Source organism: Pristiophorus japonicus, chromosome 12 (assembly GCF_044704955.1).
Source record: "Pristiophorus japonicus isolate sPriJap1 chromosome 12, sPriJap1.hap1, whole genome shotgun sequence".
Lineage (NCBI taxonomy): Eukaryota > Metazoa > Chordata > Chondrichthyes > Pristiophoridae > Pristiophorus > Pristiophorus japonicus.
In genome coordinates this window covers 173,131,733-173,159,691 of record NC_091988.1, presented here as the reverse complement: position 1 = coordinate 173,159,691, position 27,959 = coordinate 173,131,733, and the positions used below count along the sequence as shown (strand labels likewise).

The window sequence follows — 27,959 nt, the reverse complement described above, 5'->3', positions numbered from 1 at the left end:
ATAAGTTTAATAAAAATGAAACTTGCCTATTTTGACAGCATGAATTATTTCATAAATAATATTGAAAATATTTGGGTGGCTTGACTTTCAGGGTCTAGGATCCCCTTTTCACCTTTGGAAATCTTTTGGGCAGACAGCACAGTTCATCAATCATCAGCAAGCCCGGGGAGCCAGACTGCGCAGGCGCCATCCTTCCCGTCCTCATTAGCATATATTTACCCTTTCATTTGCATGCGACTGACGCACTTCCTGCCTCCGTCACTGCTTAGTGTTTACATGGTGAAGTGAGCTGAGTACTGAACGGCAGTTTGACAAAAGAGCCCAGACAGCGTGACGCGGTAAGCGGCGAGTCGGTGCTCGCCTTCTCCTCAATACTTGCGTTGTGACATGAAGAGAAAATATATATCAAAAAATATTAAAACCCTGACCGGTCCGGGGAAAATGTCGTTGCGGCGGCCCGGTTTGTGTTGTGTTGTGTTGCAGCAGCGGGCTGATGTTCGCAGCTCGAGACAAGTGAGGCACAGCGCCACCGTCAGGACAGACGGGGGAATAGCCGCTAGATTGTATTTATAACAACAAAATATTGACAACAGAGGATGTTAGAATCATTTTCAAAACTGTGCTTTCAGATTGCCCCTCTACTGCAAGATATCCTGATTGGAGGCAGTGCAGAAAGGCGCCATCAAATTGATTGTCTAATTATTTACCCAAAGTGGTGAGAATGTGGAACGCTACAACAGGAAATGGTTGAAGCGAATAGTGTAGATACATTTAAGGGGAGGCTAGACAAGCATATGAGGAAGAAGGGAATAGAGGGTTATGTTGATAGACTTTGTTGAGGAAAGATGGGCGGAGGCTCGAGTGGAGCACAAATGCCAGCATGGACTGGTTAGGTTGAATGGCCTGTTTCCGTGCCATATATCCTATGTAATCCTCCTAAGTTTTGAGCATCTGAGCGATGTGAAGTGGTTGAAGAGCCTGGCATTGGTTACTTTAAGAATTTATGGGAATGGATACATTGACCTCAGTGATATGTTTGAGATTGCCACAAACGCCAGAGCATGGGGGGCAAGCTTAGAAGATACATAGGTAACTTAGATTTAACCACTTCTCAAGAATAGACAGTGGTGGCAGCTAGTATATAAAATTTAAAAGAGAATTAGATAGACTTTTGAGGAAGTGGATGGTTCAATGGTATTTGTTTTGGGACCGACTGAATAGGCTGCAGAGTCTTTTCAGTCTGTGTACTTTCCTATGTTGTATAATGTAAGACATGGTTGATGTTGAGAATTGTTGTACTCTGTAAATTTCACATGCAGCTTTATAGTTCAAGAAGAGTAAGAGCAAGAAAGCCAGCACATTTCAAAAAGAATGTACAGTATCAATATATAGTGGCCTGTATTTAACCTAGTCATTTATATTAAGTAGTTTTAGCAGCAGATGTAAAGAAATATTTAATTTTGTCTTTAATACTGTTCTACTGAAGGTCCATATATTCCTTATTTGTATCGAGGGCTACACAGTGGAAGTAAAATACTATCTTCAGGCTCACATCCTGGTTCTACTGCAGTTTGGAGGTCAAAGTAGTTTTAAAATTGCTGAAATCTGCATTCTGTTTAGTGTAATAATTGCAAACTTAGGCAACACAGAACCACGTCTGATGATAGATTGCACCTGATTTGTTCTTGAGCTACCATAAAGCTCCCTTTGTTTGAACATGGGACAAGCCCAGATTTATAACCATGTAGCTAAAATACAAAGGTGCTTAGTGACTTCAGAAGAGTCTTTGCTAAAAGCTTTTGTATGCGCACTGAGCGATTAGTTTAGCAGGTAACAGTGAAAGCTTTTCTATCAATGATTTTTTTCCTACCAGTCATAGTGGAAATTAAGTTCAGTATAAATTGGCAATAATGGTTTATTTTAGAAGAGATCAATTGCTTCTGACATGACACGCTGCCTTGGGGCAGGGGGAGAGGACTGTTGGGGAAGTGGGATATCCAGAAGTTTTTCACTCCAATAATAAATATTGCTGAAAAATTACAAAACCAGTAAAAATGTTGTGGATTAGCAAGCCTTTAAATCATCTTACAAGGGATAGTTATCAGGTCAGAAATTCCAAATATTTACTTCCAACTGGGAAGGTTTGAGAAGCTCTTAAAATGTTGCAAGTTCCATGCCACATGCAGAGTGTACCACTTGTGTTGCTTTTCTGTATAGCCCTGAAGAGATTTGTTGCAGTTTGCCCCCAAGTCTCAACTGCATTGCAAAATGTTTTGCTTTTTTTAAATGTTTTGGCATGCTCAAGTGAAACTTGGTGTAAATATTTGAGTTGTATGCAATGTGATCATCTACATGCTTGGGTTACCTCAGGCTATCATGTTGTTAAAAGCTCTCGAGAATTGATTTGTTTATCAAAATTGCTGCTAGTTTTTTTTATTGTTGCTGGATCACGTGAAATAATTAAACTACAGCGCTAACCAGGATACAATTAGATAGGTTGTTGAAAATTATCATGAGAAATATTGCAGAAATACTGCATAGATAAACTGAAATAATACAACATGATTTGTAGTATTTTAGCAACAATGTAGCACAGAACCAAAGATTGGATACTGGTGTGGAAGGAAGATGTGGGGTATAAGCCAGGAGACCCAAGTGACCAATGCTGAAGTGACATGATGAAGTAACATACCATATTGTGACAAGAAAGCATTGGGCAGGGCGTGTATGTCATATGGCTAAAGATCGGTATTTCTGGAAGGTGATGGAATAAGTCTCAGCTGGGAGAAGACCATGAGGAAGATGGTGAGAGTGTGTGTGAGAAGATCTTGAATGGAAGTGTCACATGGGCAGACAGTGCAGGAGCTGGAGCAAGGGAGAGTGCTGTGGTGACATCTTGTCTTCTATGGCTAGCCTGGTATGGTGACTGACCAACTAGCAACAATGTAAACAAAAGGTTACAAATAGGAATGTGACAGTGTTCGTATGTCTATTTTTAGTAGACAGAGGACATCTATTTTAAATTTTGTTCCTCCTCCTGAAGGAACTGACTGTTGGTGTTGTCCCACAGGCACAGTCCACTCTCCAATATCTCACTGCACTGCCCATTATTCAAGTGTGAACTGAAACAGCGAGTGTGAATGGACATTTGTCTACAAAAGGTATCAAAGCTTAGCCTGACCCTGTTGAACACACACATAACTTTCTGGTTGGGGGAGGGGGTCACTGAATAATGAGCAAGAACTGGAACCCTGGCTAATTTTCTCCCATTCCCTAAGGTCAGCTAACTCAGCACAGAGGGGGGATTGAATTTGGGATCCTCTGACCTGTAAATGGATTATTACTGCATTAAGTAGTGTCCTTGCCCATTAGGTTGTTGAGGCAGCAGAAGTCCTATTTTGAAGTAATTTTGATGCTGCTGAAAGTCGTAGTCAAAACAGTAAAACAAAAATAATTGATAGACCAGAGACAGAGCGTACTAAAATAAAATAAATATTTTAAGTAGTTTTTTGTGTAGTTTTATACAGGTTATGTGGTATGAAATTGTTCAATATAAGCTACAGTCAAACTAAATAGTGTTGGAATTGTGTGACGTGATGTAAGGTGGGAATCCAGAGTCAGGGCAATGGGGTCTCTGATGTTGATCGTAGATCCAATACTGGATCATAGGTTATCAATCAATCTATTTTGACAACTCCTTTCACTACTTGTACTTTGTGAATGTTAAGCAGATTACTGCTTTCCTAGCTCAAGATGATTTAAAAAAACCTGTTTACATGTTCATTAGGAAGTTTAAAAACTGCAGAACCCAAAATACATGGGTAATTTTAGGGCAATAGCAAGCATTCTGGTATATTTTTTGACCAGGCAATACATTTCCAGCTGTGCCAACATTCATTGTAGTGCATTTTTAAGCCATTTAGTGGTGCTAGATTTCAGCTTGTTGGCAGCCAGCTATCTGTCTGTAGTAAATATATAGTGAAATCCGTCTCTGAAGCACATGTAGAGAAGGTTGCCTAAAGCCTACCACTAAGGCAGTCATTATAAACTGGACATTTTAGTAATATGGCTTTTTGATTAACATAGCAGCTAATAATGTAATTTCAAAAAAGAATACAGCTAAGTATTTAGACCTACTTGCCACCATGTTGCTTCATGTGGACTCTTGTTCAGATGATGTTTTACATGGTACAGCGAAACACCGTGTATGCATCTCAATGGGAAAGAAAGCCCAAAGATTTCCATCTATGCATTTGTAGCTTCCTACATTTTGGTGGGAGCTGAAGACTATATTAGCAAACACCAATTTAAAATACAAACTTTGAGTTGTAAATTAATCTTTTTAAGTAAAAAAAAAAAAAATTTACTTTTAGAAATGTATTACTCAACGTTCATTTAACATCATATCATTGAATAACAATGAGATGCTGTCTTCTTTGTCCTGTATAGTATCTCACAATTTCTTAACTTTAATGCGCAGTTCTAACAATTGAGAAAGATGGGAGGTGCTGTGAGTGCTGGTGAAGACAATGATGATTTAATCGACAATTTGAAAGAAGCACACTACATCCGAACCGAGGTGGTAGAGCAAGCTTTCCGAGCCATAGATCGTGCTGATTATTACTTGGAAATTTACAAAGATAATGCCTATAAAGACTTGGCTTGGAAAAATGGTAATATCCATTTGTCTGCACCCTGCATTTACTCTGAGGTAATGGAAGCACTGGACCTACAGCCAGGATTGTCCTTTTTGAACCTTGGAAGTGGCACTGGCTATTTGAGTACAATGGTTGGCTTAATTTTAGGTGAGCCAATATGTTAAGACAGTTACAGTTTGTTTAAGGTTTCCGCTAAGTACAGTGACATATCTTGAAAGCTACATATAGTATGAAGAAAACACATACTGTAGTTTGTTACAAGACAGTATTACATATAAGGGGAACTAATGATCTCACTGAGCAGTTTTAGTTACCAGATTAATCAGTTACACACGAGCAGATGCTTTTCTACCATCCTTAAACTTGAGCTCATCCAAAACTTGTTGCCTGTATCATAACTCACACCAAGTCACATTCACCCATCACTGACCTGATTTTAAAATTATCATTATTTTCAAATCTCTCCATGGCCTCCCCCCTCCCTATCCCTGTAACTTCCTCCAGCCATACAACCCTTCGAGATCTCTATGCTTCTCTAATGCTAGACTGTTGCCCTTCTCCAATTTTAATCGCTCCACCATTGGTGGCTGTGTCTTAGCTGCTTGGGCCCTAAGCTCTGGAATTCTTTCCCTAAATCCCTAAACCCCTCCACCTCTCTCTCTCTCTCTCTCTCTCTCTCTCTCACTCACTCTTTTCCTATAAGAAGTTCCTTACATCTTTGATCAAGTTTTTGGTCACCAATCCTAATATCTCCTTATGTAGCTCTGTGTCAAATCTTGTTTGCTAATGTTCCTGTGACGCGCCTTGGAACATTTTACTACATTAAAGGTGCTATATAAATGCAACTTGTTGTTCTTGTACTTCACTCTTTCCAGATATAATTCTATATTGCCAAAGTTGGGACTGTAAGTCTTGAGTAGCACATGACTTGGGTATTTTGCAACATTCAGAGGTGGTGATGATTTGAATTGGCATAAAACTAATATTTAACTTAGAGCTAAATCTTTCATTACTGTTATCCTTGTGCCACTTGAATTTTTGCTTACTATCTGACCAAAATACTATCGATGGCTGTTGGATTAAACAAGAAAATTATAATGTCATGGGCTTCTGAATGTTGTAATTGATAGTTTGCAGCAGGTTGGGGGAAATCAATTTACACAACATCAAGGTTTCATTTTTTTTCTGTGACAATACCCTTTCCATTATCAATACTCAATTTCACTCAATAAGCATAGTTGTCACATTCTTACCTTGGATGGTTGAATATATTGCATCTGATGTATTTATGTGTTGTAATAAATTCTACTTTTATTGTATTATGGCTGTTAAGCGCATCCTCATTGCAATAATACACTCCTGTTGCAATTGTGTTAAAATTGTGATTTTTCTTCTAAAACTTGTCACAAAAATTGTTCTATCCATACAATACATGTGTACACTGTATTTTGTAGCTTATTATGTTTAGTGCTCGTAGTCTTATTTGAATATAACCTATATCTTGTAAAGAAAATGCATTTTAAATGCATTTTGAGCCAATTTGACAGTAGAAAGAATAACATTAAGTACTTTCGATTTTAGCAAATAAAACTGTATTAAATTTAAATGTAGATTGGATTTCCTCTATTGATTACAGTTACTTTCATTAACTATTAAGCCTCTTCCTGCAGGCCCCTTTGGAGTAAATCATGGAATTGAGCTACATGTTGATGTTGTGGAATATGCCAACCAAAAGCTTGAGAACTTCATCAAGACAAGTGACAGCTTTGATAAGTGAGTACTTTAGACCTCGAGCTAAATGTTTCTAATTGAGTGGATGCTGAGGGAGAAAGCAGAACCCTTTCCAAACCAGGCAAGCCTATATCGAATCTAAAGTTGCTTGGTCTGAAGCAATTAAAATTTCACACATGCAGAATACAGGCTGGCTAGTCCACACCATATTGAAATTATATGTTGGCCAGCATTTTCCGGGGCCTATGTTATAAGTGCACCGCAAGTTCCGGGTTTCCACATACGATGCGAATGAGTGAAAAGCTGGAACTTGAGATCTGTTACCCTTTTACCAACGTAAGGATTTAAAGAAGGGTTTAAATAAATATTAAAATAATTTAAAAAAAATGATTTAGCCATACAAAAATCTTTAAAATTAGTTTAGGTTATTTTTGGCCCCAGGAAAAATGTTTGCATTTATTTTTCAAAAAATTTAATTTTTTGTTTTAAATGTTTAATTAAATTGTATTTTAATTCATTTTGACCATGTGATTTATTTTTATTTCAGTGTTGTGAAAGTGTTTTTTTTTTAAAGAGTATTCCTATTATGCTTATGGGAATTCCGCAGACTAGTTAGTCTAATATCAATAGTAGGGAAAATGCTGGAATCTATTACTAAGGATATGGCAACAAGGTACTTAGAAAATAACATGATTGGCAGAGACAACACAAATTTATGAAGGGGAAATCATGTTTGACAAATCTGTTAGAGTTTTTTGAGGTTATAACTACTAGAATAGATAAGGGGGGACCAGTGAATGTGGTATATTTGGATTTTCAGAAGGCATTCAATAAAGTGCCACACAAGAGATTATTAAATAACATTAGGGCTCATGGATTGGGGGTAATATACTAGCATGAGGATTGGTTAATGGACAGAAAAAGAGAAGGAATAAATGGGTCATTTTCGGTTTGGCAAGCTGTAACTAATGAGGTACCGCAAACATCAGTGCTTGGACTTCAGCTATTCATAATCTATATCAATGATTTGAATGAGGGGACCAAATGTAATATATCCAAATTTGCCGATGATAGAAAGCTAGGTGGGAATGTAAGTTGTGAGGAGGATGCAAAGAGACATCAAGGGGATGTAGACAGGATAAGTGCTTGGGCAAGAACATGGTAAATGGAATATATGTGGAGAAATGTGAAGTTATCCACTTTGGTAGGAAAAATAGAAAAGCAGAGTATTTTTTTAACGGTGAGAGATTGGGAAATGTTGGTGATCAGAGGGACGTGGATGTCCTTGTACAGGAATCACCTGAAAGTTAACATGCAGGTACAGCAAGCAATTGAGACAGCAAATGGTATGTTAACCTTTATTACAAGAGGATTTACATATAAGAGTAAAGATGTCTTACTGCAATTGTATAGGGCCATGGTGAGACCACACCTGGAGTATTGTGTACAGTTTTGGTCTCCTTAACTAAGGAAGGATATACTTGCCATAGAGGGAGTGCAACAAAGGTTCACCAGATTGATTCCTGGGATGGGGGGGATTGTTCTATGAGGAGAGATTGAGTAGGCGAGGCCTATATTTACTCTAGAGTTTAATGAATGAGAGGTGATCTCATTGAAACATCCAAAATTCTTACAGGGCTTGGTGGGGTAGATGCAGGGAGGATGTTTCCCCTAGCTGGGAAATCTAGAGCCAGAGTCACAGTCTCAGAATAAGGGGTCAGCCATTTAAGACTGAGATGAGGAGACAATTCTTCACTCGGAGGGTGGTGAAACTTTGAAATTCTCTACCCTATGGACTGTGGAAGCTCAGTCGTGGAGTATATTCAAGATAGAAATCGCTAGATTTTTGAATATTAAGGGATATGGGGATAGTGCAGTAAAGTGTTGAGGTAGGTCAGCCATAATCTTAGTGAATGGTGGAGCAGTCTCGGGTGCCGAATGGCCTATTCCGGCTCCTAATTCTTGTGTTATGTTCTTATTCCATATGTAATTAGAATCTCCATAAGCATAATGGGAATTCCCTTTGTGATTGGTTGGGCTTGCCCACATGATCCCAGGGACATTTGCGAACCGCATGCTCTCCTGGGATACGTGGGCCTTTATGCAGGCGTATGCCTGCAGGCCCAGGAGTGCAGTCTTCGAAGGCACCAAGTAGGTGTGGCGTTTACTTGCGGTTCGGAGGCATTCGCATGCGGGAAGCCTCCGACCACAATTTCCAGCCCACTGTTTTAAAAATTACCTATGCTTGCACAAGATACCCCTCCATGTCCTCCTGCCAGCTCCTTGTATATTTCCCATGGGAAATAAATACAAATCTAATTTTTGCACCTAATCTATATAGTGCTTGTATCTTGGCACAAATTGTTTTGGTGGCCATTGGACTATTGCATACCTTGTTTTTTATGACTCATTATATAAACTCTTAACTTTTCAGTGCCAGCAATTAATATGCTCCAAAATAGTTTACTTTTTTATAATGGTCATTTAGAGAACAAGCAAACCTGAATCCAGTATTCTCAGTATTTCATTTTATGCTTTCATAGATATAATTACCCAAGCCACAATATTCCTAGATTGAAATCAAGGAATTCCCTGCAGACTATTTAAAAAATAGTGTTTTTTTTCTCCCTTTTGTAAGCACCAGGGAAATGAAACAATAAATGTGTCCATATTTGTCACATTGATAAGTGATAAATGGGGACCTAATTAATTCAGTAAATTGCTCTTGTTTGCTAATATAAATAAGGTGTTGGAGGTTTGTAGAACTGAATCAAAATGGTGAACATACACCTAATTGCTGAAGATGTTTTTTTAAGCCAAACATTTTCTCAACTTTGTTAGTTGCACATTCTTGACAAAACTGTAATCACTTTATACTCCTGAATTGATTTCAGAAAAATAGTATGACCTGTAGCATATTGAAACATCTAATATTTTCATGTTTTTTTTTAATTCAACATTTGTGCTGTATGTATCAGGAATATTTAAAATGTGTGGATCTAAATGTAAATTGAACTGAAACATTTAACTTTAAATTGCTATTTTCTCCCTATCTCCCTTAAATGCAGTAACACTTTCTGTAGTGATTCTACAGAGGCCAGCCATGTTGTAGTACCTATGTGTGAACCTTCATGTGTGAACTTAATCAATTTTAGCAAGTTATTCCATCATGAAAGGCATCAATCATGTCTTCACCTAATGTCCACATGAACATTTTCCAGCAGGATCACTGCAAAGCAATCAATCTTTTTATTTTAATTTCCCCCCTTACTGGCCCAAGAGCACTGAGATCAATTCTATTACTCCAGTTGCTATCCTGAAATGGGCTAACTCAGCACAGACAGCTAATTAAACCTGTTGCACCAGATGGTGGGTTTATCCTCTAGTCGATCTGGGAAGTTTAATCATTTTTAAAAGAAAAACTTTATAAAATTATATAAATCAGAAGGAGGCCATTTTAACCATTGTGCCCATGCTACTGCTAGCTCCATAATGGAGAAGTTTACCGACTGTTTTCTTCTTTCCTTACACTGTTTTTCTTCAAGTGCTACCTCCAGACCTTCTTGAGCAATGTGATTAATTTGGCTTCATTAATCACTTGTGATATATTCCATATTCTACTAATAGCCTTTTGCTTGAAACAAATTCTTCTAATCTATCCTTTTCCATGTGTCCGCTGATGACATCCAGCTCTAACTCACTATCACTTCTCTCGATCCCTCCACTATCTCTAAATTATCAGACTGTTGTCTGACATCCAGTTCTGGATGAGTAGAAATTTTCTTCAATTAAATATTGGGAGGACTGAAGCCATTATTTTTGGTCCCCGCCACAAATTCCATTCCCTAGCCACTGACTCCAGCCCTCTCCCCAACTTCTAACCGAGGCTGAACCACACTGTTCGCAACCATAGTGTCATATTTGACCCTGAACTGAGCTTTCGACCACATATCCTTTCGGCACAGAATGAAGACCGCCTATTTCCACTATTCCAATGCTCTCCTGGCTGGCCTCCAACATTCTACCCTACCTAAACTTTAGGTGATCGAAAACTCGGCTATCTGTGTCCAAACACGCACCTAGTCCTGCTCACCCATCACCCCTGTGCTCGCTCACCTACTTTGGGTCCCAGTTAAGCAATGCCTTGGTTTCAAAATTCTCATCCTTATTTTCAAATCCCTCCATAGTCCTGTCCCTCCCTATCTCTGTAATCTCCTTCAGCCCCACAACCCCCTGAGATATTTGTGCTCCTCTAATTATGCACTCTTGAACATCCCTGAATATAATCGCTTAACCATTGGTGGCTGTGTCTTCTGTTGTCTAGGCCCCAAGCTCTGTAATTCCCTGTCTTACACTCTCCACCTCTCCTCCTTCAGGATGCTCCTTAAAACCTACCTCTTTGACCAGGTGTTTGGCCACCCACCCTAAATTCTCCTTGCGTAGCTCGGTGTCAAATTTGTTGTCATAATACTCCTGTGAAGTGCCTTGGGACGTTTTATTACGTTAAAGGCACTATATAAATACAAGTTGTTGTTGTATTACTTCTAGTATTCATTCAAAATTTATGGCCCTTGTTATTGATTCACCAACCAATGAAAATCTTACATTATTTTCTTACTCAAACCTTTTATAATTCGGAATACTTCTATTATGTCTACTCTTGGTCTTCTCTATTTTATGAGCATAGCACTTGTTTTGAAGATCTCTTATAACTTTTTCATCCCATCTGTAAAAGCGGGATAGCCAAGTGGTGAAGGCTAGAGTACTAGTCTTTAGTTGCTTACACACCTTTATTCACATAGTCACACATTGGATACTATGCATCCCTTAGATAATCTCACCACCCTACCCCAGCCTACTCCCACTTATATATGAGAGCAAGAGCGTCCCCAATTAAATCCCACACTTAATTCCCATACATCACTTGAGTACAATTAACACCATCCTCGCGTCATCCAGTGAACCAACTTTTTCAATGGTTTCAGTATCTTTCTATAATAGTTTACGCAGAACTGTGCCGAAACATGTCTATGTACATATTTTTTCAAATGTTTGCTTTTTGTATTCACAGCCTCCTAAATAAAACTTAAAATCTTATTTTACCTCCTTCACCTGCAATCCTGCTTTTTAAAGATATGTTTATGTACACCCCTAGAGCTCTGTTCTTCTCATTCAGAATTTTGCCATTTCAGAAATATTTGTAATCTCTTTTTCCCAAAATGTACCTCTTTCCATCTATTTTCACTGAATTTTGTTTCCTGTACATCTGCTCACTCTCTTTAACTTGTACATGTTCTCCTGTGGTCGCTTACATTCTTACTTGCCATTTGCTGTGCTCGCTTCTTCGCCATACTTTGGTATCCTTTTGATCATAGATCAGCTGTACTCGTGTGCAAATCAGTTTGTATGGAGGTCAAAGAGGTCCCAACACATATCCCAGGGGCACATGACAAGCTGCATCTTGTCAATCCGAGAAACATTCATTTATTATAGTGGTCAAGTGAACTAAGAGTTTTTCACACTTGCAATATGATTTTATAAATTTAGGTTTGAATTCTGCGAACCATCCTTCGTGGTGGGTAACTGTCTGGAGATTGCTTCAGATAGTCGTCAGTACGACCGAGTCTACTGTGGGGCAGGAGTTCAGAAAGACCACGAAGAGTTCATGAGAAATCTGATTAAAGTCGGTGGAATCCTTGTCATGCCATTGGAAGAGAAGGTCAGTTTAATTCCAGAAAACTAACTTTATTTAGCCTTCAGCATTTGCAGTATAAATCATCATTCAACCATGCCATCTATGTGACCTCTACACTCATCGACTCAACCACAGACAAAGCTATCTCTGATCACTTCTTTGTATTCCTCACCCCTCACATCCCCCATTTATGCTAAACCTGTATTGAACCTTGGTTAGACCACACTTGGAGTACTGTGTAGTTCTGGTTGCTATTATAATAAGGATATAGAGGCACTGGAGAGGGTGCAGAGAAGATTTACAAGGATGATACCAGAAATGTGAGGGTATACATAACAGTAAAGGATGAACAGGCTGTGTCTCTTTTCTTTGAAAAAAGAAGGCTGAGGGGTGACCTAATAGAGGTTTTTAAAATTATGAAAGGTTTTGATAGAGTGGATACAGAGAGAATGTTTCCACTTGTGGGGAAAAGCATAACTAGAGGCCATCAATATAAGATAGTCACCAAGAAATCCAATAGGGAATTCAGAAGAAAATTCTTTACCCAAAGTGGTGAGAATGTGGAACCTGCTACTACAGGGAGTGGTTGAAGCGAATAGTATAGATGCATTTAAGGGGAGGCTAGACAAGCATTTGAGGGAGAAAGGAATAGAGGGTTATGCTGATAGATTTAGATGAGGAAAGATGGGAGGAGGCCCGAGTGGAGCATAAACGCTGGCATGGACTGGTTGGACTGAATGGCCTGTTTCTGTGTTGTATATCCTATGCAATAATTTCTTCCAATCCCACTTTCTTTTGCATTTGCTCCTGGGAAAAACTCTTTTCCCCACCCCAGTCACTTAAAACTGCACTTTCAAACTCCCAATTGTCTAGCCTTTGGCCCTCTATCCTCCAGTTATCAATCTGCTCAATCACCCACTCCCTCCTATCTGCCTTTAGTGCTCTTACTCTCTCACCCAGATTGTTCCCCCTGGTATGGCTCCATTTTCACTCCCACAAGTTCAAGGAGTGCAGATTTGAATTTAACTGGCACATGACTGGTTTCGCCATCCATCGGCAGCACTTGGGCCTAGCTATCTTCTAACAAAACTGCTCACTACTCAGTGATCCTGGAATGCAACGATATCCCCCGGCTTTTTTTCTTTACAACGAATCATCTCGTTAAACTCTTCTCTTCTGCCTCCTCTACCCTCACCTTCAACAGCAATAGGGAAGAGCTCATGGATTTCTTTGTCACTAAAAGTGAATGCCTCTGCACACCCACTCCTTCCCCTTGCCCACCAAGCCAAACGTCTCCCTGTCCTTGTTCTGAACGCACTAGTCTCCTATCTCCTCTCCTGCTTTCTCCGAATTCATTTTGTCCATGAGACCTACCTCCAGCTTTTTTAATCCCTTTTCCACTAAACTGCTGATCACCCAACTTCCTATCCTGTCTTTTGGGGGCGTGTGTGTGAATTTCCAGTACATACTCCCAGAACTCAAGTTCCACACAAGGAGCACAATTTTGTAAAATTATCCCTTGGGTAAATCAAGAAATGTTGATCAGGTGACACGAAACTTGAGTTTTGATGCACTCACAGCATACAAATCTAAAGTCAAATAACTTCACTTGCAGTAAACAATTTGCCTCCATGCAAGCTCTCCATAATAAACAAGTAATTACTGAGAAACTGATGACTTGAAACAGTTGGCCAACAATTTTTGTTCTGGAATCTGATGGGTATACAGTGTTTATTAAAGGAATACTCCAGGGAACAGGCTCCAAAATACTATTAAGAATTATCTGTAGAATATGCTGGAAAAATCAATTCGGTTCCCTTTGCTAGTAAATGTTTTTATTATTTATGATCTCCGTGCTGTTATTTCTTTCATGACTGATTTTCATAGTTGTCACATAAAACAAGAACGAATCATTCATTTCATTTCTTGTGTGGCATCTTTCTGTACGCAAATTGCCTAAATGTAAACCGCAACATTGCATTTCAAAAGTAACTTTTTTGTTTTGAAGCACATTGGGACATAATACGGTGCTGTTACTTTTCAGTGATTCCATTTTGACACATGACATTATAGTCACTGAGGTACCACATCTCTGCAGGATCTGTTACATTGTGTTCTTGTACAAATACATATTTTGTAATTACAGTCAAATATTTTTTAAGCTTTTTAAAAATGTAGTTCAATGCCCCTGCATCAAATGTTTGTACATTAGAATAGTTTTTTGAAATTGTGTTTTGTCTGCCAGTAGCACTTACCTGGAATTTGGCCTGTGCTCGCCCCTGATATTCCAACCATTAGCAACATTTTGTAAAATTATTCCATATATGTATAAATTTTTCATTTTAATAATTGGGATTATGTCACATTTTGAAAATTCCCTTTAAAAATCTTTGTTATTCCTACTTGCAACTTAATATTTCTCGGAATTCTTTAATGCAGCTTACTAAAATAATGCGTACAGGATTGAATACTTGGGAAACTGAGAAAATCTTGGCTGTCTCCTTTGCTCCTCTAATCCAACCTTGCAGCACAGATGCTGGGAAAGTACGAACTGCCCAATTGCGTAAGTTTTATTAATTTGATTTAGTTTATCAGTATAAGATACTTCATGAGAATTGAAATGTTGTTAAGTGATTTGGTGCATTCAGTAATCTGCTTTCCAGCTGCTTGTCTCTATGCATATTTCCCCCAACAGTGAATGACTAGAATTTTCATAAATCTGCTCTGTAGCACTGGTAAAACTGTAAAGACGTCTGCATAATTCTGGTATCGGTTGTGCATCAGATTTTTGCATCCTACTAAACCTCAAAGACTTCAAATTCAAAGTATTTTTCTACCTTTTTGGAGATTTGTTAATTACATGAATGTTTTCAATGAATGACATATGTGGATGAGATTTTGTCATGCAGTTTAACTCGCTAATATACTTGTTCTTATGCTAATGTAGTTGGAAAGTACCTGGGTTTTTTACAGTATTAGTGGCTATATTTTATTAAACTTTACAGAGTTTAATTTATTATTTTTCTCACAGATTGAACAGTACAATAATTATGTTTGGCATTCACTGATTACATTATCCAAGAAATAGAATCACACTTTGTTTGACTGTGCTGGTAGATACAGCTGTTGATTGATCAGTAGCGCTTTGGATTTTTATTTTATTTTATTCCTAAATTTACTTTCAAGCAATGCTCCCTCTAAATATCACCGTGGGTTCGTGGCCTGTTTATTTAAATGCGCAGACAACGTCCGCGCAGTATCTTCAACGGGGCAGCTTATGAGCGGCCTACGCGGTACCTTCACAGATTCACCCGCGCAGCTTACAAGGGACATCATCTTCATCTTCAAGTGCAATATCTATCTCTGCATATATATTTTTTTGGTTGACTACATTATTTGTGGAACCAAGATCGTTACTCATTTAAGTTGTCTGATCTGTGAACACGTTTATGGTTAGTTTAAGTTTACAAAATATCTAGAGGATATGGTGTGAGCAAGATTCAATTTCTTCTGAATTACACATTCTAAAGGTTTTCCTTTTGGTGGGATAAGCTTCATATTTTGCTTATTTCTCCCTTGTGCAAGTAAATGTTTTGATATTAGTACCTCTGTACTATCTTGTGAATTGAAATGAAGCCTCTGAAATTATGCAGTGGAATACCACTTAATTCATTAGTCTGAAATTTTAGTGGCAGCATTATTTTAAATGAATTAGTGACTCCACTGCAAAAGAGGAATTTCAAACTAATGCATTAAGTGTTCATATGATTATATCCTATGGTGCAATTTAATGGTCTAAGTGACGAAACCTTGTAAAGTACAGGCTGTAGCCAGTGCTCATGGCAGAGCTGTGGTTTAAAGACAAAGAAAATTGTCTCAATTAATATTTATCCAATGAAGTAGCAAGCCAAAGTGACCAGAAAATTCCTAGGTATGATACCTAGTGTGTATTGAATCAAGTGATCTTAGCTGGGCTGTACTGTGGATGCTCAATTGATTTCCACACTTGTAGGGTCTAACCATCATAATTCTATCCCTGATCATTATCCAGAAATTTCTGCTAGAAGTGCACATTTGTGGGCATCAAATAAGAACAGAATCAGGATTTGCTGTGACATTCCCTACAAGGCTGACGCATGAATAATGGGCATTTGAGTGGGTTCCTGGAGGATGCCTGGCCCATGTAGAACCTTAACCCCCAACAGAGCCCACACCTTCAGGAGTGAGTGGATAAAATAGGAAGAAAATCAACTTATTTTTTTGTATTTTAATAAATGCTGGAATATTGTATACAACAGGTGCTATTATTTTTTTTAATTTAGTTCATTTATTTCCCCCCCCCCCCCAAATGGGGTGACACTTGTTCGAGTCTGACTCTTTAGACACGAGCAGTCTTTACCAAAGTAATCATTATTCTTTTGTGAGCTTGACTTTTAACTTGCAGTTTGACCCTGAAGAGCATCACAGTGGAACTTCTCATGCAATGTCCGCATATGCACTATCCAACCCTAGAAAGCAATCTGGAGCAAGAATCTTAACTGACGTTTTCCCCTCCTCAGCCTAGGGGTGCGGAACCCAATTATAATGCCCAAAGTGAATCCCCAAGTGAGATCATTGAATAGCACTCTGAGAATCAAATTGGAACTTCTGGTCTCTCTAACTTAGTGCTACATGACTCAGTGCCTTTAGCCATTGGTCTAGTGGGGAATCGGGACTATCTCTTCCAAGTAAAAAGTAATGGACAAGAAAAATTACTATTTTTAAGGTAGGAAGGGACTGGAGAAAAAATAAAATGCCTGATTTCAACAGTACTTGCAGTAAGGGCATCAAGCTCAAGAAGGTTGGTCAAAGTTTGGGCTTTATGAAGGGTCTTAAAAGAGGAGAGGGGAGACGGAGGAGCTTAAGTAGGGATTTTTAGAGCCTGTGACCTAGGCGGCTGAAGACATGATCATCAATGGTGGGATGAAGGGAGTGGGAATTGTAGAAATAGTCAGAGGTGGGTTGTGGAGCTGGAGGGGGTTAGAGATGAAAAGGTGTGAGGCCATAAAACAATTTAAACATGAGGATGAAAATTTTAAGTTCGAGGCGTTGGGACAGCTGGAGGGAGTGGGAGCCTATCAACAAGGACAGAGGTGATGGATGATTGGAGGGGCAATCAAAAGAAGTATTAAAAAAAATTACATATTTTGTATTTTTCTTTGTGTGTACTGAAAAGGGTTTTCTGTAGTAGTAGGAAATGCTGTACACCCAACCCAGGGCTGAAAAATGCTACTTGTCAATCATCCAGGAGCAAGTTGCTTTCAAGGTTGCTGAATTGAGAAACCTGGCTTGCATGCACCATCATTCTGTGTTATCCTTCCAGCTCCAATTCCTCACTGTCTTGTGTTTTTTTTTCTTGTTTCTCTGCTTGTTTGGGATCCTTTGTTGCCTTTGCAACTCACTTTTAACCACAGTTGAGTTGCTTGTATTTTTAAGGATTTGGTTCCTTTGGTTAAGTGTTCTAGATCATAAAATCGTAGAAATGTTAGTTCATTTCAGAAGGCTTTTTGAAAAGCTAAACTTAGACTTGCTGCCCTACCTGTTCCTCATACCCCTTTAAATTTTTATTCAAATATTTATCCACTTCCATCCTAAATGGATTCTGCTTCCATCACTGGTAGAGATTTTCTTGTCCTAACAACTATCTGCACAAAAATAATTTTCTGAATTTCTTCCTTTTATTTTTTTTAATCTTAAATTTATGCACTTTAGTTCCAAACTTGTGACCAGTGGAAATAATTTCTCTTAAATACCTTTTACTAAAGCCTTTCATCATTTTGTGCACCTCCGATTAGATCTCCTTGTTTTAGAATTTTTAAAAAATCTGCTTACTTATCAAACAGGAAAAAACTCAGCGTTATACAGTGAAAGTTTAATTGCTGGCTTTTTTCACACTCCTCCATAGCATCATCATCCACATATCAGATTAAACTTGCTGTGAATCAAACATGATTCTTTTCCTCTCCTATCCCCCAAAAGTTGATCATTGTAATTGTAATAGTTTTGGTAATGGGATCTGTGCAGAGAATATTCTGGAGCAGAATTTGTAAATATCAGTGTCTATGCTAGTTTACATTGTAAAGAAATAGATATGTGAATTCTTTCTTAAATTTGTGATTCCACAGCTTCAGTTAGCGTTGGCTCTCTCCAAGACTTAACTCGGATCTGCATTCGTCGGACTCTTAAAAATACAATAAATCAGGACAAGTCAAATGGCGGAGTTCCTCCAAAGGTCCCATCCAGATTTAAAAGAAGGCGGATCCGCAGGCGACGCTTGGATGCAATTGTCCTTGTTGACAAGCAGGTTTTTGCAAGTCGAATTCCAAATCCTTTTGAGAACAACAATAATAATGGTGAGGACATGGAAGATGTTAGGAGAGATGATGATGAAAAGGAGTACAGCGACTTTAAATCCGAGTCTCCATTAAATCTGCTTCGAGAAAAAATCCTGAGTCTGCCTTTACCTGAGCCATTAAAGTTATACCTACTGTACTACAGGGATAAATAAGTCTTGGAAATGACTGCTAGTAATAACTGTAATATATTGCACTTAAGCTAAAGTTTGAAAACTATAGGGGGACATGTACTGCAATGAAATAAGTGAGCACTTTTACAGACTTGGTTGATTAGCAATTTCCTATTAATAGTTTACTACTAAATTGACTAGTTTCTCTCACCTTTTTAAAAAAAAAAAGTTCTGGCATTATCCATGTAGAGTATTTGCAAAACTTAAGTATGCTTGGCTCTGCTGTACATTATTGCATCATTTATGGCAAGCACTTCTTTAAAATCAACATACAAGATGAATAGAGAAATTTAAAATGACTATCCCTGTAAAACTGTTTCCGGTGGCTTGTATCTTGTCTGTATAACAAAATATTGTAATTTGTAATAACCTAGTAGTTGAATATTTAATACTGTTTAGTTTAGAGTAAAGATGGTAGATTTTAAGCACGTTCCGTGCTTTATATGCCAAAATTGGTTTTTTTAAATGCAATTGTTAAGATGTAACTTCTTTAGAAATTCTTTTCAGATTAGCTTCTTAATTTAAAACAAGTTTTAAAAAAATAACATTGGTTACTGCTCTAACATTTTCATATTTTTGCAGATTGCTTGGTAGCTGAACTGATGTAAGCAAGTAATTGTTTAGTCATTTCTCTGCAATAAATAAAATGAAATAAAAGTTGGTACATAGTTAACCTTCTGTCTCCTCAATGTTAAAACTTTTAAAATGTACACTTTAGATCAGGAGTGTGCAAAATGTGACTTGAGGACATTTTCAGCCTGCTTCCACTATGCCCAGGAACTCTGTTATATTTGTACTTGCTAGTTGTCCTGTTTCAATTTCATGCTGTTAGAGGTTTGGAAAGGATTCTTGGTGCTATTGCCTAATTGGTAAGTAAGTCCCAAATCACTGCACCTGTTGGTATTCAAAGCTTGGGACATGTATGTAAGTTTGGATGAACATTGATTAATACTTTTATGTACAACCGATGCAGTTTCATAGTACACACCCAAGCAATCCCAAAAACAAAGTTTGGACATTCCTACTTTAGATTATATTTTACGCACCTCTGCTGATTTTCTTTTTCATGGATGGAAACTGAGGCAACAACTTGGTCAGGAACTGGGATTAGGACCAGTTCTGGGTTCCTGTCCATCTTTAAAGCTCTTCGACATCGAAAGCTACAGGTGACGTACAATATATTGACCCTCATAGAGATAGACAAAAGGATGGAAATATGTTAGCATAATGTAATTTCCATAATTTGTGCCATAGCAACATTGAATGCAGGAGGTACCTGTTTGTCCCTGGCATCCAGAATTGCTTTGCAGCAGCACAGTGAGGCTCATGGGAATATAGTTAAGAGCAGGAGTAGTTGGCCGTTGTCAGATTGGCAGGATGTTCATGTGCCCTTGTGATTTGTGCTGGGAGCTTTCTTGTTTCCCATTTAAGTAAATGGTTTGGATATGGACACAAAAAGAATGATATTGAAGTTTGCTGAAGTTACCAAATTAGCAGACAGTAAAATGAAGAAGAATGCAAGAGGATATGAGTTAGCATATTGGACAGATAGGTGGCAGATGCAGTTCAATGCACAGAAATGTGATGTGTATATTTTAGGGTAAAATAACAGTTTAAGAAAAGTACCATAAATAGACTTTATTTTGTTCTCAAAAAAGTACATTCATATACATAACTATACATAGCTGCATAAAATATATGTCAAAGTTACAGCAGTGGAGCAGGAACAGCTCGGAGGAAATTATGGTCCACTGTATGTTTAAGTGTACATTCACATATTTTGAGGCATTGCACATTAAGGTATAGATTCCCATTTTTATTCTATTGTCCATAAAATTTGTCTGGTAAGATTCTTAATGTATGGAGGAATAGAGATCTACAGAGGTTACGACATAGAAATAGGCCATTCAGCCAGTCTATGTTGGTGTTTATCCTCTGTTGGGAGCAAATAGTTCGAAACACATTCCCCCCACCTTTCCTATATACCTTCATCCACCTAGGGGTGCAGTTAATAGATCTTTTAAAGTGGGAGTGCAGGTGGAAAAGACTATAAAATGGCAAATAGTATTCTTGGGTTTATGCATAAAGAATCTGACTACAAAAAGAAAAAATAAGTTAATGTCTAGGGCCAGCCACAGTTGGAGCACTAGATACAGTTCTGGGCACCCCACTGTAGGAAGATCATTAGGGCCAGAGAGAGTACAGTAAAGATTGACCAGAATAATATTGGGAATTAAGGTTTTAAAAGAAAAAGTTGAACATTGGGAGGGTTTTCATTGGAACAGAGAGGTTAACATAAAATGCCTCGTATAAAATGCCAAGGGGCTTGCAGAATTTTATGAAAAACATATTCAGCCATAAATTACTGTCAAAACCGCTCCACCATTATTTATGTACCAATACTTCAGCAACTTTGGACAAGGGCCGTGCACGATTAAACTCAAAAATTGCCGTAAGCTTTGTGAAAGTTCTTGCCTCAGTTTCCATCCATGAAAAAGAAAATCAGCAGAGAGGCATAAAATATAATCTAAAGTAGGAATGTCCAAACTTTCTGTCTTTGGGGCTCAACATTGAAATGCATTGAACGACGTGCAGCTGCTGTACTTACAAGATAGATAAGAACTAAACTCGCCGAGTCTTGTCCATGTCAGTATAAATACCTTTTTGATGATGTAATAAGTGTTAATTACTGCCGGTCAACCTCTCTGACACTGAAATTAACTATTACAATTGTGGCGTTGCATACCTTCAGGTCTTAAGAGATTTTTAAAAAATTAGCTTTTAATTTTGTTTTTAACTTTTTTCCTTTGTGTCTCAATCTTTCTTTCCCTCTATTTATCTTTCTGTACCTGATTTCACATTGAATTCACCCACTTTAACTTGCACTTTCATCTCAGTTCTCTTTTTGTTTGTTTGTTCTGGGATGTGGGCATCACTCGCAATGCCAGCATTTATTGCCCATCCCTAATTGCCCTTGAGAAGGTGGTGGTGAGCTGCCACCTTGAACAGCAGCAGTCCTTGTGATGAAGGTACTCTCTGTGCTGTTGGGGCGGGAGTTCCACGATTTTGACCCAGTGATGATGAAGGAACGGCGATATATTTCCAAGTCAGGATGGTGTGTAACTTGCAGGTGATGGTGTTCCCATGCGCCTGCTAGGTGGTATCTTTTAATCTGATTGGTTAAGGAGATACACAGTTGCTTTCCCTGTTCACTCAGGGCCCAGATGCTCAATTTCCCTCGATGTAACATTATCAGCTTGCATTTTCAGCAACTTGGCACACAAATTCAAAAGCCTAAACGTGATCGAGCAAGTCTGAGTAACAGCAGATGCCATTAGATGCCCTGCCACGGCAAATGATGGCCCAATGTCACTATCTTTGGGGGGGGGGGGGGGGGAGTCTTTCCTCAAAATTCAGATTAGCTTATGCTGTAATTATCATAATGACACAAATACTTTTTTTTTCACCACACATTATAACACTTATGGTGGTTTCAGCTTGGTGTATAAGTCCGAAGGCTGTTGAGGCAATACCCACTCCAGGAGTTGAGCCAGTGATCTAGGTTGGCACTTTAGAGGGAGTGCTACATTACTGTCGGTACTGTCCTTTTATTTTAATCAGATTTTGGGGGGAAGAGAGTTCCAGATTTCTGCTCCAATGTTTCCTGCTACCACCCCTGATTGGCCTAGCTCTAATTTTAGGGTTATGCGGTTTTTTCCTGGACGACTCCACCAGAAGACATAGTTTCTCTCTACTCCATCAAATCCTTTAATCGTCTTAAACACCTCAATTAGATCATCCCTCAGATCAGTTCTTACGACGTCTTGGCAAAGATCCTTCCCTCAGCCAACATCATAAAAAACATTCGTTGTATGTGAAGCACTTTAGGACGTTTCAGAGAGACATGATAAAATATTGATATGGGTGATTTCTAAACATCACTGACAGATTTGTACAAAACATGAATCTTTTCAGAAGTAACTACATACCATTAAAATTATAAAAAAAAGCTACTGAAATTCAGATTTTACAAATGTATGCTTTTCACTAACCATTTCATGTTTACATTCAGTTCTGTGGGTCGCTGATTTTACAGGACTGAAGTGGAACAAGATTAAAACAATTAGCGTTAAATTAGTTGGCATCCTTATTTTTGAGGGACAGGAGCATTTTAGCCACTAGGCGGCTCCTTTAAGCACATTGCGATGGGGCTGCAGTTTACCAACACACCAAATTGTTCAAACTAAGAGCACATTTAAACAAAAACAAGGAGTACATTTTGGTATACACCGAGAAATGCATTTTTCTAGTCACCTGAATATTAAAGTTGGCGAAATCTGAAAATTGTATAACATTAAAAGTAAAGAAATAGTCGCTAATATTGTAAGCTATATTTGGCATATATATAGTCTAATATACATACATATCAAATGTGGATATTAGTGACTTTCATATAATATATATATATATGTATGTATGATAATGGATTCGTTCCGCAATTCTCAGACAGGATTGTGTGCAAGTGACCGGGTTGAAACTGACTGGTTTGATAGGGTACACGTGCCCCCTGCAGGCTCCTGCTCAAAGTTTAGTTGAGCTTGAATCTGACCACTGGCGCTCGGATAAAAGTAAACTCGGCGCCGCTCCATCATGCTGGCAAAATGGTTCGTGTTTTTAGTGAACGTTTTTTTGTTTTTCTCTCCCCTGTGTTCGTCTTGCCCAAGCCGGTGTCTTTGCTTTCGGACGACGGTGCGGTGCATGCATTTAATGCTGGAAAATGTCCCCGAGGTTTCTGCACAGACAACTATTTTGTAAGTAGCCTGTTGTACTCCAGCCTGTTTTGCTCATTTGATTGCGGATCAGCGGCAGACCCCAAATTTTGTGGAATAAAAAAGTATCCAAGCTGCGCCGTTTTTATTTTTAGAATTAGCACGAGTTTAGGCTAACTTTTATTTAACGATTCCAGTTGGTTGGACGACCATATTTTAGTCTCCAAAATTTGACTGTTTAGTTGGACGACTTGCATTCACCGTAGTTGGGAAGATGCTAGAGGAGATGTTTTACCCTTTTAACATGGACATAATTAAGAAAATAATTGATAAAGTAAAAGAACGATTAACCAAAATAAATATTTATTTGTTTTAAATATATGTTTGTAATCAGAATACTAAGTAATGCATTCTCTTTAGCATTCAGGAGGTTAAACAAAGGGTTAGCCATAAATAGAGTTACATTAACAATTACTGGAAGAAGTATTAGGAATGTTTTATTTCTTTAAATTTTGTTTTGGATCTCCCTGCTTTCTTCCATTGAGATTTGCCAGATGTGTCCCATCAGTTTCCCCCTCCTTTGATTGAGGTTTGCCAGATGTGTCCCATCAGTTTTCCCCTCCTTTGATTGAGGTTTGCCAGATGTGTCCCATCAGTTTCCCCCCTTCTCCGATTGAGGGATCGTCAATTGGAATTTTACTCAATGATGCTGAGAAGTTGCTGTACTCGCTGGTCAGTTAACATACCCAGAAACTCCATTATAACAGAACATTAATGCGTGAGCACAAGAGAAAAAAATACTGTAACATATCGTGTTTCTTAGCTACTGGATTGTATGTTTCTGGGGTTCATGCATGACTAGTTTTGTGAAATGCACTACTAAGATATCATTTGGGTAGACGGTTGAATCCTGGTGATCTGGCTGAGAGCAGATGGTTAAGATTTGAGCTTTCTCCTGATTACTTAGTTTATTTATTTTTACTAATGCGCAATGCAAACGTCAGCTTTCCTTGGCTAGCAAGAACTGAAACTTAACCTTATACACAAAGTATGATACAAGGCCACTGGGTGAACAGCGTTTTACTGTTGAGTGTTTACTGGAAATTATATGGGATACCACCATACACTCTGATATTTCCAATTGGCACGCAGGTAGTGAACTCAGCCTAAAACATTTAATTTCATATTTATTAAGAGATAAAGTTATCCAGAAGTCAAAAATTAGAACAGATTCTAGCTCAATGACAGTACTTGACTTAACTTTACTCCATCTGTTTAAAAGCAATAAAAGTTTGTCTCTGTGGTTCTCTGTTGTAACTTTGATCTTGCATTTGTGATGACAAGTTTTATATGGGATTGATCCTCAGCAACAACATTACTGGAGCCCAATTCATATTACAGAACAGTAAAGTAGGAAAACACTCAAGAACAAAGGCTACCAGTCTGCTAGCAGCTTTGATGTCCAAATTAGTGCAGAGGAAAATTAAAAATGAAAGATTAAAAACTTCACAATTAATCAGAGCTATCCATCAAAATAGAATTCTGAGATAACTTTTCAAAATCCCGACAAGCAATGCGCACACCTTCAATACAAAGCAAAACTGCAAGAGATTTGTTCACAGAACACTTTCTGGGGCAAACATTAAAATAGGCCTATAATAATTGCAAATATGATTGACATTAAGTATAGGCAGTAGCCTGGTGATCAGTATTCCTTACTTCCTGCACCTAATGCTCCTAATACTTGGTAAGAAATCAACACAAGTAGAGGTAAATTCTCTCCCCTTTGAAGAGAGCCTCAATTTATTGGACAAGGTATGCATCTTTCACGATCCCCCAGACACATACAAAGGCAGCAGAAAATGTTTCCCAGATTTCAGTCAGAGTTGATACAATATTGGCATAACTACATGTTCCTAATACATATTTTAATATCTAAAGATTCTTATATGCTCTCTGGGTCTACCCTCTAAGGTTTTGAGGTAAAAGTTTATACTCTATGAACAAGTGTAACTAGTAGTTGCTTCACTATCTATCTAGTAATGGTTTAATGAACATTATTGCTTTATGGCGGAGGTGTCTAGATTTTGTGTCTGTGGGCTGCATAGATGTGTACCATGAAGCCTTGGAGGGCCACATTTAAAGTATAAATGCGCCATCTGTTAAATTTGCATATATCTCAAGTTAAGCTCCTGATGCTAAAGTGAAACAAACAGTGTTAAAAACAGCAATTGACAAATTTTCAGGCCCACAAAGTTCAAAAAGGACAAATAAATAAAATGCAATTAAGACCGAGTCACCTGGGCTTCGATGGTCAGATAGCTAGGGTTTGGGGGCTGCATAATCGCCTCAGGCCTGCTGAATGGGCAGTTTTATGGTGTAGGTTTTCAAGCTGCGATCCTGGTCTGCCTGTCACCAGATTTCTGTATTTTTTGTATTTGGTGAGTTGTGCTAGCATGTTATTTCTGATGCTGCGTATCTATTCTTTTAAAATCTGGCCATCTTATCATTGGGTAGTTGACACTACATTTTGAAGAGTCCCAAGGAATGTGTCACTTTACAGGAGAGATCAAAAACATAAAATGAATAGTGCAGGAATGTTTGTACTAACTATGGTGGTTTAATCGGAAACTGGAGAAGAGATGAGGGAATAACTTCCAACTATGCCAGATATCACCTCTAAATAGAATTTGAAGAATCTCGTTGAACCAAGATTCCAAACCTTTCAAAAATAGATTTTAGACAATCCTAAGGATTAACATGAAAATCAGCAAAAACTAGAAATGACATTACTTTGAATTATTTTATTTACTGTGGTTATGGCTTGCACTAGGATGTGGTGATGTACAGTAATCATTAGGAATGGGCCTTTGAGGGAAGAGGGTTGTGTCCTGTATTTAGATGGTGTGATTGTAGGCAGCAACTACATCATTTAAAGTTGCACAATTTGAATCTTTTCACATTTTGGTGAGCTGCAAATTCATGTATTTGTGAAATGTCCTCTTTCCCCTGTCCCCATTGCAACCCTCATATAAAGATTGGGTTGGCCTCTGGAGGCCTGTTAAAATAAGATATAAGCATTTTTGTCACTTTTCCTAGAAAATTTATCAATATTCCATAGTTCCATGGTATGTGTTGGTGCTGAGATACCATGTGAATAATTGAGGAATATGTAGTTGGGGAATATGTGCTCTGCATGTATGTCAGTGGATTTGTAATTTGCTTCATTCTTTGTACACTGAGAATTTTGTGGAGATGCAATTGCACTGGGAGTTTTTTAATCACTTCAGTAAAACCCATAATCTTTGAAGATATTTTAAAACATTTAACATTTTCTGCATCACTATTTGGTTTGAGTATAACCCCATTTGCTGCTTGTCCAACACAAATCGCTGCCTTGATTTAATATAGGTAATTTTCTAGCTTTTTACGAGTTAGCCGCCAATGCTTTGATTTAGTTGTCTGTCTGCCACTGGTTGTGGGTTTCTTTACTCTGTGATTAACAAGTATTGCACTTACAGCAGCATTATGTCTCTTCCTGAAAGTGTTGCACTTGCTTTTAGGTTCTGTAATTTTAGCAGGAAATTGGTTTTATGTATTTGTTTATAGCTCAGAGAACTGGCACAGGTGCAATGGACTGAATCTTCTGTGTGCTGTAAAATTCTGTGTGCTGTATATATTTGTTTGGGCCTAATGTTGCTTTGATGGCAACAATTCTACAGTTATTCCAAAGCAGTCTTGCACCACATTTGGTTGCATCATCATCATAGGCAGTCCCTCGAAGTGAAGATGACTTGCTTCCACGCAAAAAAGGGATGAGTTCACAGGTGTTTCAATGAAGGACCTAATATTCCAGATCCAGAACTACAGCGTGAAAGGTGGAAGGTGCCTCTGCTTGGATTGTTTTAACGTGTGGTGGCCGTTGCACACCAGCCACCACATGGGGCTTGACAGAGCTAGGTCTTGGCCAAGTGGCAAGGATTACCCAAGACTAACTGGAGACCAGCTCTGCTGCACAGTCCGAGCACGCACATATATCGCAGTGTGGGCTGGCCTGTGCTGCCCCTGGGCCCTCGCCTCTTCTGGGCCCCAGATTCATGCCTCTCTTGGGCCCCGGTCACTTCCCTCTACAGACTCTTGCCGCTCCTTCGCCCCTCCTGCTATGCCTGCCCGCACTGCAATCAGCGACCTGGCTCCATCCTGGTTTTCAAATCCCTCCAGGGCCTCACCTCCCCCTTTTTCTCTGTGATCTCCTCCAGCCCTACAACCCTCTGAGAACTCTGCGCTCCTCCAATTCTGGCCTCTTGTTCATCCCTGACTTCCTTTGCCCCACCGTAGGCAGCTGTGCCTTCAGCTGCCTTGGCCCTAACCTCTGGAATTCCCTCCCTAAACCTCTGCCCTCTACCTCTCTCCTCCGGGTGCATGGCTCAGTTGGTAACACTCTCTCCTGAGTCAGAAGGATGTGGGTTCAAGTCCCACTCCAGAGACTTGAGCACAAAAATCTAGGCTGACACTCCAGTGCAGTACTGACGGAGGTCTCA

The 27,959-nt window shown here is 38.6% G+C and overlaps 2 protein-coding genes across 3 annotated transcripts in view; both read left to right on the top strand.

Moving 5' to 3' along the window:
• The first annotated feature begins 250 nt into the window (after positions 1-250).
• LOC139277056 (protein-L-isoaspartate O-methyltransferase domain-containing protein 2-like) lies at positions 251-19,209 on the top strand. Of its 2 annotated transcripts, XM_070895069.1 has the most exons (6): positions 251-338; positions 4,481-4,805; positions 6,329-6,431; positions 11,937-12,108; positions 14,524-14,647; positions 18,249-19,208. In XM_070895069.1, exons 2-6 carry the CDS (start codon positions 4,499-4,501, stop codon positions 18,629-18,631), a joined length of 1,089 nt encoding a protein of 362 aa, XP_070751170.1. In that variant the 5' UTR covers positions 251-338; positions 4,481-4,498; the 3' UTR covers positions 18,632-19,208. The 2 variants fall into 2 exon arrangements, with proteins under 2 accessions (XP_070751170.1, XP_070751171.1); XM_070895070.1 differs by lacking the exon at positions 251-338 and having other exon boundaries at positions 4,487-4,805; positions 18,249-19,209.
• A 4,051-nt stretch (positions 19,210-23,260) lies between these two features.
• LOC139277055 (peroxidasin homolog) overlaps positions 23,261-27,959 on the top strand; it is a 294,289-nt gene continuing 289,590 nt past the window's right edge. Inside the window, exon 1 of the mRNA XM_070895068.1 lies at positions 23,261-23,460. Within this exon, the coding sequence (XP_070751169.1) occupies positions 23,300-23,460 (161 nt within the window). The 5' untranslated portion in view covers positions 23,261-23,299. The remainder of the gene's footprint in view (positions 23,461-27,959) is intronic.

Bases quoted from the DNA above. Each gene is read 5' to 3' on its own strand.
- LOC139277056 (XM_070895070.1), top strand. From the start codon at position 4,499: ATGGGAGGTGCTGTGAGTGCTGGTGAAGACAATGATGATTTAATCGAC. The intron at 12,109-14,523 runs GTCAGTTTAATT...TCTTTAATGCAG, and splicing joins TCATGCCATTGGAAGAGAAG to CTTACTAAAATAATGCGTAC. The intron at 14,648-18,248 runs GTAAGTTTTATT...GTGATTCCACAG, and splicing joins AGTACGAACTGCCCAATTGC to CTTCAGTTAGCGTTGGCTCT.